General features: G+C 38.3%; 2 protein-coding genes, 1 long non-coding RNA gene and 1 pseudogene across 4 annotated transcripts; 1 reads left to right on the top strand and 3 right to left on the bottom strand.

Annotated features, from left to right (window-relative positions):
- The first annotated feature begins 423 nt into the window (after window positions 1–423).
- On the top strand, window positions 424–3469 carry LOC148914243 (receptor-like protein 7; annotated as a pseudogene).
- A 1165-nt stretch (window positions 3470–4634) lies between these two features.
- On the bottom strand, window positions 4635–5673 carry LOC148914242 (uncharacterized). The gene is made up of 3 exons (XM_089043786.1): window positions 5404–5673; window positions 4989–5275; window positions 4635–4782 (listed from the first exon to the last, which is right to left on the bottom strand). Exons 1-3 carry the CDS (start codon window positions 5671–5673, stop codon window positions 4635–4637), a joined length of 705 nt encoding a protein of 234 aa, XP_088899912.1.
- Window positions 5674–9487: 3814 nt separating this feature from the next.
- LOC148914241 (large ribosomal subunit protein eL20-like) lies at window positions 9488–12029 on the bottom strand. The gene is made up of 6 exons (XM_089043785.1): window positions 11878–12029; window positions 11718–11781; window positions 11558–11606; window positions 11395–11442; window positions 10722–10781; window positions 9488–9694 (listed from the first exon to the last, which is right to left on the bottom strand). The coding sequence occupies exons 1-5, from the start codon at window positions 12027–12029 to the stop codon at window positions 10741–10743; spliced, it is 354 nt and encodes a 117-aa protein (XP_088899911.1). The 3' UTR covers window positions 9488–9694; window positions 10722–10740.
- A 4-nt stretch (window positions 12030–12033) lies between these two features.
- LOC148914240 (uncharacterized) lies at window positions 12034–14125 on the bottom strand. Of its 2 annotated transcripts, XR_016123145.1 has the most exons (5): window positions 13882–14125; window positions 13408–13459; window positions 13185–13240; window positions 12768–12847; window positions 12034–12375 (listed from the first exon to the last, which is right to left on the bottom strand). It is a non-coding gene; the product is annotated as an uncharacterized LOC148914240 (long non-coding RNA). The 2 variants fall into 2 exon arrangements; XR_016123144.1 differs by lacking the exons at window positions 12034–12375; window positions 12768–12847 and adding an exon at window positions 13030–13104.
- Between the last annotated feature and the right edge of the window lie 1372 nt (window positions 14126–15497).

Here is a 15497-nt window from a genome sequence, read left to right as displayed (position 1 = left end):
AATTGAACATATCACAAAGCGAATCTATGTAGTTGACATGAATTGACAACAATTGTTCTTAATTGGAAGGATGAAATAATTTCCTGTGATAAGTACTTGTTGCATTTACATTCCACTATATATTGAAAACGGAAGTTCTTTACTTTTGTGATTCTGGAATGTGAAAGCCCGTTTCTTTTATTTGGTCAAGAGTCTGAAAACACTTCTTTATTATATTGATTCAAAGGTCAATAACATTATCTCTTGATGATGCCATATAATGCCAAGTTAATATGTTAACTCGATTATACTTGTTTATATTCAATCTGTCATATTATTGCTCAAGAATTTGACCCTACCAGTTTGTAAATAGCTCTCTCTAACCTCCACTTCCACACAGATGGTCATTTAGCTAAGAGTGCACAGAAAAAATATCAGAACATTATGGGGCTATCCCTGTGCTTATTCAACGTGTTGATTCGCATGCTCTCGAAACTAGTAGTTCTGCTGCTATTTCATCTGGCGGTTGCTAAATTTGTATACTCTTTGCAGCGACTTTCTTGCGTGAGGGAGAGCGCTGCCTTGCTGCAGATTCAAGAAGGGCTTTGTTATTGACAAATCTGCTTCAAGTTATAGCGGTGCTTATCCAAAGGTTTTGTCATGGAAACTAGGTGGAGGAGGAAATAGCACCTGCTGCGCGTGGGATGGCGTGGAGTGTGATGAGAAGACGGGACATGTTATTGGCCTTGATCTTAGCAGCAGTTATCTTTACGGCTCTATCCACTCCAATAGTAGCCTGTTCCGCCTAGTTCATCTTCAAAGGTTAAACCTCTCTGACAATAACTTCAATTACTCTCAAATTCCTAGTAGCATCAGAAATTTTCCAAGCCTCACTCAGCTTGACCTCTCTGCCTCTGTCTTTTCTGGTCAAGTCCCATCTGAAGTTTCGCAATTGTCCAAGTTGACATCCCTTAATCTTTGTTGCAATCTTGAAACATCTTCTAGTGAGGGATTGTTGAAACTTCAACCATCTGGTATGAGAAATCTAGTTCAAAACTTAACTAGTCTAGAAACTCTTCAGCTTAGTTTCGTTAGCATATCTTCAACGGTACCTGAATCCTTGGCAAATTTAACATATTTGACATTCCTTGCTCTCAAGGAATGTGATCTAGTCGGTGAGTTCCCAGTGAGAATTTTCAATTTACCAAACTTAAAAAGTCTTAATGTTAGATACAACCAAGATATCACTGGATATTTTCCTGAATTCAATCGAAGTAGTCCTCTGGTCTTACTAAAAGTTGGCTTTTGGTTTTACGGAATAATACCTTCTTCGATTGAAAAGCTTAATTTATTGCAAGAGTTGGATATGGCTCAATGCAATTTTTCGGAAGGGTTGGTTCCATCCGCACTTGGTAATCTTAGACAACTCACTTATCTAGACGTTGCAGCAAACAAATTTGTAGGTTCAATTCCTGATTCCTTGGCAAACCTTACCAAATTGACTGTGTGTAGGATCAATTCTAATCCATTGACTGGTCCAATCCCATCTTGGCTGGGTAACTTTACCAAACTAATTTACCTAGACCTTTCTTTTAATAGTTTGAATGGTTCAATTCCTACCTCATTCTCCAATCTCATGAATCTTGAGCTCCTTTATCTACATGGAAATCACCTGAGCGGTGTAGTAAAGTTAGAAATGTTTCAAAAGCTACAAAATCTCTATGAACTCCAACTGAATTTGAACAATTTGGAATTCGTCACCGAATCCAAAAGTACGAATACAACTGTTCAACAGTTCACCATTCTAAGTTTGAGTGCATGCAACATAAGAGAGTTCCCATCTTTCCTGAGATATCAAACAAATTTGGAGCGGTTAGACCTGTCTAGAAACAAACTCCATGGCCAAGTACCAAAATGGATGTGGAACATAAGCACAGAGACTTTGGTATACATGGACATTTCTGAAAACTTCCTTTCCGACCAACTTCCAATTTTTCTTCCCTGGGTTAACTTGCTATGCTTAAGGCTCTCGTCCAACATGTTTCATGGACCAGTACCGATCCCTCCACCATCCATGTTAGAATACAGAGTTCCTGAGAACAACTTTAGTGGAGAAATCTCGCCGTTGCTTTGCCATATGAGTTCTCTTGGTACCTCGACTTCGAAAAATAACTTGAGTGTACGCTTCCTCAGTGTCTTGAAACTTCAGTGATGGTCTAATCCTTTTGCTTCTTGGAAGAAACTCCTTTCATGGTATTGTTCCACAATCATACAGCAACAGAAGCAGTTTGAGGATGATTGATGTTTGCCATAACCAATTGCGGGAGATTGCCAAGATCATTGCCAATTATCGATGCTCAGTATCTTGTTGTCAAACAACGATTCGGTGATGCTTTTCCCATTTGGTTGGGGACTCTTCACGAGTTAAAACTTAGCGTCATGCGAATGCATTCAATGGCGTCATAGGAAATTCTAGAAAGAATCTTGATTTCCCCAAGTTGCGCATTGTTGACCTGTCTTACAATAATTTCACAGGCGAAATTCCATCTGTGTTTCAGAATGATCACAGTAAACAACTCGGACTACATGCACACAGACGTAACTTATAACGCCCGATTTCTTGGTAATATTCAGTGTAGATTACTCAATCACAATAGCCACTAAAGGTTTGGATCTATACTATTCAAAGATCCAAGAAGAATTTGCATCCTTTGATATCTCAAGCAACAATTTTGAAGGTCAGATTCCAGAGTTCATTGGGAACCTTACGGAGCTTCACTCCCTCAACATTTCCAACAACATTCTCACTGGTTCCATCCCATCATCGCTGGGCAAGTTAACGAAGCTCGAATCGCTGGACCTTTCACGAAACAAGCTCTCTGGACAGATCCCCCAACAAGCTGGCGCAACTTAATTTTCTTGGAAGCTTAGCTGTGTCTCACAACAACCTCACAGGTCGTATACCTCAAGGAACCCAACTTACTTCATTCAATAGTACTTCATATGAGGGAAACCCCGGGTTGTGTGGAGATCCATTGCCAAGGAAATGCGGAGATCCTGAGGCCCCTCAACAGGCATCCTCAGTGGTAGAAGAAAATGATTCAGGCTCAGCTGGAACATTGGAACTTGATTGGAGATTTGGTTTGGCTGGATATGGAAGTGGGATGGTGGTGGGAGTGGTTCTTGCGGATTTCGTGATCTCCAGAAGGCAAGACTTGTATGTTAAGATTGTTGCAAAGATCAGACTAAAGATATGGAAAAGGTAAGAGCGGGGGATGCAGAACGTTTCTTATGAGGTCATGCATTTGGTGTTGTTTTCTTGTCTTGATTCCTTCTCCTTCCATGTACAGCTTAGCTTGCTCTATGTCTTCCTGTTGAACTTGAGGTTATGTTTGAATTTTGCATGTATATCTGGATTTGGATTCTCTGCATTTATAATACACGGTTGTGCTGTTATTTATTTATTTAATACAAGCTCTAATTTACGAGAGATTAGAGAGTGTAAACCACTGAAATAGACCCTAAGCCATGATTACTCTCCCTCTATCTCCCTCCATTTTATTTTCATCATCCACTAATGACGCAGCACAAGCAAATAAGGTTTCAAACGAAAACCTTGAGTAACAAAGAAACTGGAATCCACGAAATTAAGAGAAACTCTCTTTGATTAATTTGATTAAAATCTGAACTGCCAAAAAACGTTAGACGAACCCGTCTAAATACACAACTCTCAACCCTTGTAACTGCTGGGGAGTTATTACAAATAAAACTGAACGCGAATTAATTCGGAGACTTAACTCGTAACTCGAGCTGAAAAAACAAATTTATTTTGGGAATTAACTATGTAACCGAAGCGGAAAAACAGAATTTATTTTGGGAATTAACTACTGTAACTCGAAAGCGGAAAAACAGAATTATTTTGGGAATTAACTATGTAACTCCGAAAGCGGAAAAACAGAATTTATTTGGAATTAACTTCGAACTTCGAATGCGGTTTGAAAGGCCAAGCGACTCACACGTCCTTTTCTTGCTCAACCGCGATTAAATCGCCATCATTCTACATCAGTCCTCTCCACCTCCGAAGAACTCGACCCCGAGTTATGATCTGGATAAAGAACCTCATCTTCACGGAACTCATATAAATCTGCAACATTAAAAATATTGGAAATTCCCATGGAATCCGGTAACTCAATAACATAGGCATTATCATTGATCCGTTTGAGCACTTTGTAAGGACCATATTTCTTCGGTTTAAGCTTGCTGTAAGTGCCAACTGGAAACCTCTCCTTCCTCAGAAATATCATCACAGAATCGCCTTCTTGAAACACTTTAACACGTCGATGCCTATCCGCATGTAGCTTTGTACTTAGCATTTGTTTGCTCAAGTTTCTGCTTGACTTCATCTCGAACGGCTACCACTTCCTCAGCCAAATTTTTGCTGCCATCTTGGTTTTTGGCCTCTAGCAGATTTCACCAAATCTACAACATGGTTAGGTATAGCAGTATAAACAATGGAAAATGGAGACTTCCCGTAGCGCTATGTATTGACTGCACTGTTGTATGCAAACTCCACCTGCGGTAATGCATAATCCCATTGTTTCGGCTTCTCTCCACAGACGCTTCGCACCATATTGCCCAATGTCCGGTTTGTAACCTCAGTCGGCCATCGGTTTGGGGATGGCGTCTGCTCGATTCAAAGTAGTCCCAAACAGTCTCCACAAAGTGATCCAAAAATGACTCAAGAACTTGGTGTCACGATCAGATGTAATGGATGTAGGAACCCCATGCAAGCGAACAACCTCCCTGAAAAACAGTTTGGCTATATTTGATGCATCGGCAGTCTTTTTGCAGAGCTATGAAATGCGCCATTTTGAGAACCGATCAACCACCACAAATACACAGTCCACTCCCCTTTGTGTTCGGGGCAATCGAGGACAAAATCCATAGCAAGATCACTGCCAAATATCGTTAGGAACTGGTAATGGCATATATAATCCGATGTTTTGTACCTGCCCCTTGAAGTTTGACAAATGTAGCACCGCTTGCGCACAATAGTTCCAACATCACGTTTGAGCTGTGGCCAGTAAAATCTCTCCTCCAACAATGCAATTGTTTTGTCACGGCCTAGGTGGCCACTCAACCCTCCACCATGCAAGTCCCGAATGAGCTTCTCCCTCAAAGAAGAAACTGGAATACACAACTGGTTGCCTTTGAACAAATAACCTTCATTGAAAGTAATCTGCCATTGGCTCTTGATTAGTGCACTTAATCCAAATTTCCCGGAAATCATCGTCACCTGCATATAATTCCTTCGGACATTCAAACCCCACAACTTCTTGAGTCAGCGTGACTAATAATGAAGCTCTCCTACTCAGCGCATCTGCCACACGATTGGTCTTGCCGGAAGTATGCTTGATAACGAACCGAAAATTTCTGCAAAAAAGTCATCCATCTAGCATGCATTTTATCAATATTTTTCTGGCTATTAATATACTTCAACGCTTGATGATCCGTAAACAAAACAAATTCCTTCTGGATAAGATAGTGCTCCCATTGCTTCAAAGCTCGAACAACCGCATAGAACTCTTGGTCATAAGTACTCCACTTTTGACGTGCATCGCTCAACTTTTCAGAAAAGAACGCAGTTGGCCGCTTGTCTTGTGAGAGCAGCTCCGACTCCCACACCGTTGGCATCACATTCAACTTCGAAAACTTTCTCAAAGTTTGGAAGAGCTAGAACCGGTGCGGTGCAAAGCTTTTCTTTTATTTCTGTAAAGCTTCTTTCTTGCTCTTCTCCCCAGTGAACGGCCCTTCTTCAAACGTTACATGAGATAGGTGCGAACAGCGGTGCTAAAATGCTTCACAAATCTTCTGTAAAAGGTGGCCAAGCCATGGAAGCTTCGAACTTGAAAGCTGTCTTTGGGTGGCGGTCAAGTTGCCTTGATCTTCGTCATCTATCTGGATACCATTCTCACCAACAACAAAACCCAAGAACAGTAGCTTATTTGTGCAGAAAGTACATTTTTTAAGGTTCACATACAACTTATTTTCTCTCAACACATCTAAAACTTGTCTCAAATGCACAAGATGTTCTTCTTTTGTGGTACTATAAATTAAAATGTCATCGAAATAAACAACGACAAAAGAACCAATGAATGGTCGAAGAACCTGATTCATGAGCCGCATGAAAGTGCTAGGTGCATTTGACAATCCGAATGGCATCACCAACCATTCAAATAATCCGTCCTTGCTCTTGAACGCTGTTTTCCATTCGTCTCCAAGTCGTATGCGAATCTAGTGGTATCCGCTTCGCAAATCTATCTTAGAAAACACCCTTGAGCCGCTAAGAACGTCCAGCATATCTTCTAACCGTGGAATGGGAAACACAACTTGTTGTTATCTTGTTGATTGCCCGGCTATCAACACACATTCGAAGTTTTGTCTTTCTTTGGAACCAGCCAAGCAGGCTATGAGGACTCAAACTCTCCCTGATAAATCCTTTCCGCAGATAATTCTTCAATCTGTTCTCTCAGGATGTCATTCTCCTTGGGGCTCATCCGATAATGGGGCACGGATTCGGAAGGCTAGCTCGGGCACCAAGTCAATTCGGTCTTTGTATGTCCCCATAGGAGGCAGCTCGTTTGGCAGATTTTGAAAGTAGTTCCTGAAATTGATTCAAAATCTGCTGCACATCTTGTGGAATGTCACCTTCTCCTCCGCTAATTTTCAACAACCCCTTCAACACCAAGGGACAAAAACACTCCGCTTCTTTGACAGACCTCGTTCAACTCCTGCTCGTTGCGAATTAGGGTTAGGAAACTAGAACTCCTCGTCTTGGGCTCCACAGATTGCTTTGCGGGCTGTGTGGTTGCCATTGCAATTTTCCGGTTGTTCCAAGAGAACAGAATTACATTATCTCGTCCCTTGAAAGTTGCATCCACATCAAATTGCCAAGGTCGCCCTAACAAAATATGGCATGCATCCATGTCAATAACATCACATAATATTTCATCTCTGTAATGCTTACCAATTGACAGTGGCACTCGGCAAGTCTCAGCTACACGAACCGAAGGGCCTTTTTTAACCCAACCTAGTGAGTAAGGGCTGACATGAGGCTCCGTAGATAGCTGCAAATACTCCACCAATTTCTTTGACACGAAATTCTCGCAACTTCCATTGTCGATGATCACATCACAAACCTTGTTTTTAATTGAGCAGAGGCGAAAAATACTATGACGCTGCCCTTCCTCCTTTGGTGCCAAAAGAACTCTCTGCAAAACCAAGGTAATCTTCTCCATTCCTTCCTCAACTGCAAATTCAGCCCCTACATAATCATCTTTCCCGACTTCATCGTTTTCCTCATCTTCATCGGCTTCTTCGATAAAGTTGGCCTGCTTCCGCTCTGGACAAACATTAGAACGATGCCCTAGTTTTTGGCAACGGTAACATATGTCCGTCATGGGCTTAGCATACATCGGTTACAGATTGGTTTGAGGCTGCCCTCTGTTGTAATTCAGTTGCTACCTTCGTTGAAATTTTGTTTTTCGCCAATTGCTTTGGTTTTGTCGATCCTCCAAGATTCTGCTTCTTTGTGCTTTCCCTTATCTCTGAGCCACTAGAAGCACCAGCAGTGATATATTCAGAGGCTTCCGTCGTGTTCTGCGGAAGTTGGGTTGGCGTTCTCCTTCTCCAACAATTCAGCCTTCAATGCCATGTTAATTGCCTCCTGCAAAGTCCATATATTCTGCATACCAATTTTTTCCTGGATGGAAATCTTCAGCCCATTGTTGTACCTCGCGACCTTTTGGTTGTCAGTCTCGGTCAAATGGTTTCGCTCACATAAGCGCATGAATTCTTGGTATATTGAGCCCAGCAGGTGCCTTGCGCCTGACCTAAGTACATCTGGAGAGAATCTGCTCATAATCTGTGGGCAAGAATCGTTCCATCATAAGCGACTTCATCTTCCGCCATGTTCGAACCCGTTGCTTTCCTTGCCTCTGCCGTAAATTTTGCAATTGATCACCAAACAGCCGTTGTAGCTTTAAGACGGCGCTACCATCTTCACCATCTTATGCTCAGGAACCTCCATAATATCGAAAAACCTCTCCACTTCTACAAGCCAATCCAAGAAGTCTTCAATCTTCAGATTTCCCCAAAAGTTAGGAATTTCTGCTTTAATCCGATGGTCGCCAAAATTCTCGTAATTACGATTACGATTCACGAGGATTATTAGCGGTGGTGGTGGTTCTTCAAGTTCTTCTTCGGACTCTGACTCACTATCCGGAATAAGTTGCCTCCTATTATCTCTTCTCTCGCCATCTCTACCTTCTCTTCGATTACCATCCCTGCCTTCTCTTCTTTCGTCATCCCTACCTCCTCGCCTATGGTTGCCACCAAGAGCTTGCAACAACAATTCTCGCATCTCCCCAAATTGGGTGGTTAGGTTGTCGATCCGTTGGTTTTGAGCGTCCAGATCTGCTCGAGTAATTGGGGCTGGGACATCAGCTTCACGATCACCCATAATAAGACAAGAATACCAAGACGGGAGAGACCCGCTCTGATACCACTTGGCGGCACAAGCAAATAAGGTTTCAAACGAAAACCTTGAGTAACAAGGAAACTGGAATCCACCAGAAATTAAGAGAAACTCTCTTTGATTAATTTGATTAAAATCTGAACTGCCAAAAAACGTTAGACGAACCCGTCTAAATACACAACTCTCAACCCTTGTAGCTGCTAGGGAGTTATTACAAATAAAAGCTGAACAACGAATTAATTCGGAACTTAACTCGTAACTCGAAGCTGAAAAAACAGAATTTATTTTGGGAATTAACTATGTAACTTGACGGAAAAAGCAGAATTTATTTTGGGAATTAACTCGTAACTCCGAAACGGAAAAACAAATTATTTTGGGAATTAACTATGTAACTCCGAAAGCGGAAAAGCGAATTTATTTGGAATTAACCGAACTTCGAATGCAGTTTTGAAAGGCCAAAGCGACTCACCACGTCCCTTTTCTTGCTCAACCGCGATTAAATCTGCCATCTATTCTACATCAACTAATATCCAGTTGTATACATTATTATAATCAAGGCGTATAAAATATTTTGTACCCAGTTCGGTCCAAATTAAAAGAATGATGTTTACAATATTTAGCCTCTCAAATTCCCAATTAGGATATATTTAAGTGAATTTTTTGCTATATTTGAAAGTTTCTAAATTTTGACTATAAATGATAAAAACTTTCGTTTTACACATGCAACATGTAGTAGTAGACACTAGCAAAGGTACCCGCGCGATGCTGCGGGATTTAAAACCGTGTGAAATGTATACAAAATCGTGAAAATATATATGAAAGATTGAAATATTTATATAGACATGGAGATCTAAATAGTGGCATCATGCTTTATTTGGCAAGTTTATGTTACAAAAAATAGACTAATAACACGTTTTATATGCAGTTTGTCATGTTAAAATATTGACCATATTTTAATAAACCAAGCAGCAATTAAAACATCAAAATAGCATCAAAATATCAGCAGTTTTAAGTTGTTCATTGTTCAAAAGAGTTTGGACAGGTCTTTACATATATATGCTACTGGGTGGTGGAAGGGGATTTTCTGCCTTGATATATGTTGGACGGGGATCTTCCTCTTGATGGCTTTGCTATAGAGGTGGCTTCTGTTCTTTCTTGTCCTTTGCAGGGGTTTTAACTCTGTTGGTACAAATTTGGAAAATGGCAGGTGTTAGTGTAGATAAATGGAAAAATTTAAGCGAAGACCAACTACCATATCACAAAATTAAGTTACAAAATCCAACTGGACAAACAACAGTTTAGGTACATCAACCATTCTATTAATATGATGGACAAAAGTATAACTGCAGTCTATTTAATCAATTGATAACAAACTTAGAACAATTGTGACAATTTATTAAATAGGTATGAGAGAATTAAGCCAAAACACTCGAGCTTTAATAGCATCAAATCAATGGGTGTTTAATCTGTTGCTACAAATTTGGAAACTGGTAGAGGTGTTGGTGTAGACAAATGAGAAAATTTAGTGAAGACAATGGCTATTATTACAGAATTAAGGCCAAAAAATTACTGCACAAACCACAATTTAAATACGCCAAGCATTCTACAAATGTGGTAGACAAAAGTATAACCTGTCATTGCCACAATGAAACCAAAAGACCCAGACTTTAATAGAATCAAACCAAATACCCATAACAAAATCAAACCATGTGCAAGTTTGTTGTACAAAAGAATAGATGATCTATAGACACCTAAGGTCAAAACTGATACATGTATTGCCATTTATAGGCTATGTTGATCTAATAGAGAAGTAAGCTATAAAAGCAGAAATAACCTATAAACACCTATAGGTTATAGAACCCTAATTAACTTACTGATAGCATCAAGGGAAGCCAAGAGGACCTGTCCGGGAACTATGGCAAAGAATGCATTTCCTGCTTGGGATTTAACCAAAAGTCCTATCACTGATCAAATCGTAATTTCAACCCCATCAAGCATAGATTTGCTAAGCTTTGATGCCATGTTTGACAACTACTCTCACTGAATTAGCAAAATAAAGTTGAAAGAACTGATAAGAAAAATAAATTTAATGTGTAATAACTTATAACCATAAAAACTTAAAAGAAATTCATATAGTCTTGGAGGAACCTTTCAAATTGATTCAGGATATGAAATCTAACATAAAAAATCATAAAATAAACCTAACCTCCAACATAAAATACCCATTACATATGAGATTTCCTTCCCTGTTTCTTCTTCATGTCACCTATATACGAAAGAAAAGATATCAAGAGAAATATTATTTTAAGCACAACTATGAAGCAAGAAACACATTCATTGTCCACATCTCAATTCATTATAAGGTATAAAAATAAACCATAACTAATCCTAAAATTAAGGATTTAAAATAACAAATTTACAATAAAGATTTAAAAAAATAAAAATAAAAACTTAAAATGGAACCAAGTGAAAGCAGAGAAAACTACAAAAGGCTACAGTGGAGCATAAAGCATTTAAGTTTTCGAGAGGAATGTGCAGAGAAATAGGGTGTAGAAGAAGGTGTGGATATGCTGATAGGTTTTCATAATACTCCCAAAGAAAAAATTAGCCAAAATACAGGCGCAAAAAATAATCTTAATCAATTCCAAATAATAGAGGTAGTGTTCTTAAAAAGAGAGAAGAATTAAAATTCAGTATTAGAACTCAAATAATGGACGTAGTGTTCAAACTTTGAACATCTCTATAGAAAAAGAGGTTAGCAATTTCGCAGACATGTGAGAGCCCAAAATTCATTGAAACGAAACACTAAAGCCAAGAGGAGCCTTTATTCACAAAGTGGAGGCTTCAATTATGAAGGAAAAAAAGAAAAGAAAACATACGTCTCCAAATCAACTGGTCATTCAAGGGGATGCCTCTGACGCAACCTCCTTCACATTTGCCACCAAAGCCAAACATCAAATACAAAATACGATTCAAATGATGGAAACAAAACTAGAAAAAAGCGAAATAAATGTGATAAAAGAGTGGGTCAAAGGCGGAGACCTTTGGCAACAAATTGGATTAAGCCAGGAGTAGAGTTGAGGAGGAACCACTTCCACCACAAAACAACATTGACTACATTAGACAACACTGACAAATAATCAAAATGGGTATAAATTTATTAATAAGAAAAAATAGAGTATAAGCGGCAGAGAGAACAAACCTCATTAATGGCAAGCACTTGGCCATTGCTCTTCTTGACCTTCTTCAGCTTCCTAAGGAAGTACCTAATCCAAACAAATCAATCAACTATATTAAGTTTAACCAAATTCACCAATGAAAATTTGGGATCACAAAAGCTGAGCTAGGGTTAAGGATTATACCAGAATTTGGACTTGGCGCGAACCTCATTGGTGGCCCAGAGCTTCATTCGGTAAATCTTAGGGTGCTCAATAGATGCCGTAGGGAGCTTCCTCCCAACAACTGATCTTGGTGGGCGCAACACAAAAAGCGCCGTTAATTGCAGCTTCACCATTTGACACGCCCTAAGAGAAATATATCACACAAAAACAAATACCAAATTAAATGGAACCTAAGAAACTGTGAAGATAATTTCTAGATATTTGTTTACCAAATTTCATACAACAATCCTTCACTTAAACTGACTGTTTGCAACAATACTAAGAATTTGTTTGCATATTACATATGCAATATTTGGCTAATCCATTTCACCAGTAGCCATATATTTAACTAAATAAACTACGTCTAAAACCAAATGGGTATTCTTCAAGAATAAAACTAACCTTCTTGAAGCATACCCATCTAAGTTATAATATGCAGTGGAAAAGAGAATAAAAAGAAACCCCTAGCATCCCAGTACCCTAACATGGAAAAGAATTGCATAATTTAGAATGCAGTAACAGAAATTGTCTCATTAAATTAAACAGAAAAAAAAAAAAGTGAATTTAAGGCTGAGATGTAATCGACTAATTGAAAAAAAAAAAATACAAATTTATAAATAAACCCAATCCTAGACATGTATTTATAAAAAAACCCAAGCACTATTTAAACATAGAAACACACCCAAAATCAACCCCAAAGTCAACTTTTTGGGTGTGTTTATAAATGGGTTTTGAGTGTGTGTAATGATGGGTTTTGGGTGTGTTTATAAAGTGTTTTGGGTGTTGGGTTTTTTTATAATTTCAACCTCTATTTTGGGTGTTTTAGTGAAACTCCCAAAAAAAAATTGAGGATGAGAGGACAATTGACAAACCTCTTTGCTAGTCCAAACGCAGAACCCTACTTCGTTTTTTCTTGTAACACCTTCAAAGTCGGTCAACATTCTGTGTTGTTCTAAAAAAGATATTTACAAACACAGAACGTCATAAAATACCTTTATTGTAAATTTCTTCAACACAAAATCGGAACCAAAATATTTGTGAAATTCTATTAAAAGAAAAAAAACTGAAATTAAAGAGGAGAGAGAACATTGTATACATAACCACGTACATATACACGGCTCTGTCCACATCAGACACCAAGGGCAATGGCAAGCCTTTATTCACGCACAAACAATCACTGCCATTACCAGTTCAAAAGCATGTTCAATCCTATCATAGGGGAGAAATACAATCAAAATTAATAAAGGGAAAGAAATTGAAATCGGTGGAGGTGATTAAAAGATGCAAACCTTGTTTCTATTTCAAAGTCCACGAATAGATGTAGTTGCACCATTTTGTTGTAGTCCTGCAATGCACAAAGTCATCAGCTTCACCCAAGCAACTCTGGGTGCCAATTCAAATCCACCATGAACCAATCCATAAGCTCAAACATAGAACCCAATCATATGATAAACCATCACACAAAAGGCTTACTTTTGGTCCAAAAGGGCAATTCAAGGATATGGTTCTTACCTGAAATGCTTTGGTGAGGTTGCAAAATCACCTTTTTCCTCATGCTCAAACCCTTCAACAACCAAAAAAACAATGAAAAAATTTTCATTGTAATTCCAACAAATGCAAGAAAGAAGAAAAGCACCAAATTTTCAATTCAAGATAATTATAGAACAAAGACTCAAACTTTTGCCCTTATGTCCTTGAGTTTCCACAGAAACCCAAGTGATTTCAATAAAAAGTATAATGTTATTAAGTGGGTGACCTCAAACGCTCTTATAAGCATAATTATTGAACTCCTACCCACAAAACAACAGTAAAATGTTTCAAAGACAAAATTTTCTGTTTTTTCTTGCATTTTCTTAGCAAACAGAGGATAAGTAGGTTTCTACATATTTATACAGTGTTAAATCATATTTCCTTTTAGATGCAAACAGATATTAAGCTCCTAGGGTTCATTATCCACATGCTCAAGTAGAGAGAGAGAGATCTTGCCTGCTTAATAATTTTTTGATTGAGATCCTCAGAAAGACGCGAGGTCCCAGACGATTGATCATGTCATCGTCGGATGGCTGTCGTTGAATCTCGAGGAGGAGCGATCGGGAGATACAACGGGTGAGGCATTCGAACCGTCAGTCGAAAGACTACCTACAAAACATCAAAAGAAGACGTGCTTAAAAAAGAAGAAGAGAAAAAGAAAGACATATCTGAAAAATTGAAGAAAACCCAACAAATAACAACACAGAGCACAAACGAAAGAAAGAGGAAGAAGACGATATGAGACAAAAGGCGAACAAATAAAGAAGATTATCGATGAAGAAGAGGACCAAATGGACGAATCAATTCGCATAGCAGCCACAAAGGCGAAATCAGCGGCCGCAAGAAAGCAGATCAAGCTTCAACAGTGAAGCTCTCATGGGAGAAAGAGCCAATAAAAAAAGGGAGTTTCACTAAAACACCCAAAATGGGGGCTGAAATTATAAAAAATCCCAACACCCAAAACACTTTATAAACACACCCAAAACCCATCATTACACACTCAAAACCCATTTATAAACACACCCAAAAAATATACAATTGTTGATTTTGGGTGTGTTTCTATGTTTAAATAGTGTTTGGGTTTTTTTATAAATACATGTCTAGGATTGGGTTTATTTATAAATTTGTAATAAAAAAATATCTCACATTCCCCAACAATTCCAACAAAAGGCAAAACCAGCTGGTTGGACTTTTCTCATCATAGAGTTTTCTCTCCTTTTTTTTTTCTTGTTCTGGTTTTTTTTTTTTACAACAAACAAAAGAAAACCATGTTCAAGGAAAATTAATAATTAACTTTTTAGAAGCAAGACAAACGAAAAATAGAGCATGAAAGATGTGTCTGTGTGGTGGATGTACTAATATGATATGAAAGTTGATAAAAAAAAGAAAAAAGAAATACTCAGGAATCCAATAAATGTAGCAGATCAATTGAAGTATTATAAAGTGATTCTTTGGTTCTAACCTTTGTAAATATATTATTGGATTAAAAGAGCGTTTTCAAGTTTTGTTGTCCTAGTAATTAAGAGATAAAGTGATTCTTCACTTCTAAGTATTATTTTACTCTACTGATCAGAAAAGCTTTTTCAAGTTTTGCTTTCCTTGAGAGAGAGAGAGAGAGAGAGTATTGAATAAAAAATTCCACAAAAACAAAAGAAACAAACAAATTCAAAAACCAAAAAACAACAGAAAATCAGAGTTAGGACCACTTTGAAATGTTTTGAAAATTTTCCACTACTTTAAATACCAACAAATTGCAATTTGCAAGCAAAAAAATGAGAGCGTCGCATAGACCTTTGTGAATCTGAGGCAGTGATTGATTCCCAGGAGCCACCTACACACAAAGAGAGACACCATGTTTTCCCTCAATCAATTCGCATTGTCACTCTCTCCTCGTGTTGGGAGTTCTCAAGTACCCAATTGCCAAAACACTCAAAGGATTTACCAACATGTTGAGATATTGTAATCATCTACACCCATCATTACAACAACAAATTAACACCAAAATTGTCAATTGATGCCATTAGCTAATTCTATGCTCTATTCACAAACCTTAAAACAATTAATGGAATTTC

Source organism: Prunus mume, unplaced genomic scaffold (assembly GCF_029339155.1).
Source record: "Prunus mume cultivar Tortuosa unplaced genomic scaffold, ASM2933915v1 scaffold28, whole genome shotgun sequence".
In the NCBI taxonomy this organism is placed as follows: domain Eukaryota; kingdom Viridiplantae; phylum Streptophyta; class Magnoliopsida; order Rosales; family Rosaceae; genus Prunus; species Prunus mume.
This window is presented reverse-complemented; position numbering and strand designations above follow the sequence as displayed.

What these genes read in the sequence shown, in the direction of transcription:
- LOC148914242 (XM_089043786.1), bottom strand. Translation starts at nt 5,673, where the DNA reads ATGCCAACGGTGTGGGAGTCGGAGCTGCTCTCACAAGACAAGCGGCCA. An exon ending in CTTTTTTGCAGAAATTTTCG is followed by an intron (nt 5,276 to 5,403) that starts GTTCGTTATCAA and finishes AATTATATGCAG; the next exon opens with GTGACGATGATTTCCGGGAA. An exon ending in TGTCAAACTTCAAGGGGCAG is followed by an intron (nt 4,783 to 4,988) that starts GTACAAAACATC and finishes ACTGTTTTTCAG; the next exon opens with GGAGGTTGTTCGCTTGCATG.
- LOC148914241 (XM_089043785.1), bottom strand. Translation starts at nt 12,029, where the DNA reads ATGGTGAAGCTGCAATTAACGGCGCTTTTTGTGTTGCGCCCACCAAGA. An exon ending in CGCGCCAAGTCCAAATTCTG is followed by an intron (nt 11,782 to 11,877) that starts GTATAATCCTTA and finishes TGTTTGGATTAG; the next exon opens with GTACTTCCTTAGGAAGCTGA. An exon ending in AATCCAATTTGTTGCCAAAG is followed by an intron (nt 11,443 to 11,557) that starts GTCTCCGCCTTT and finishes GCAAATGTGAAG; the next exon opens with GAGGTTGCGTCAGAGGCATC.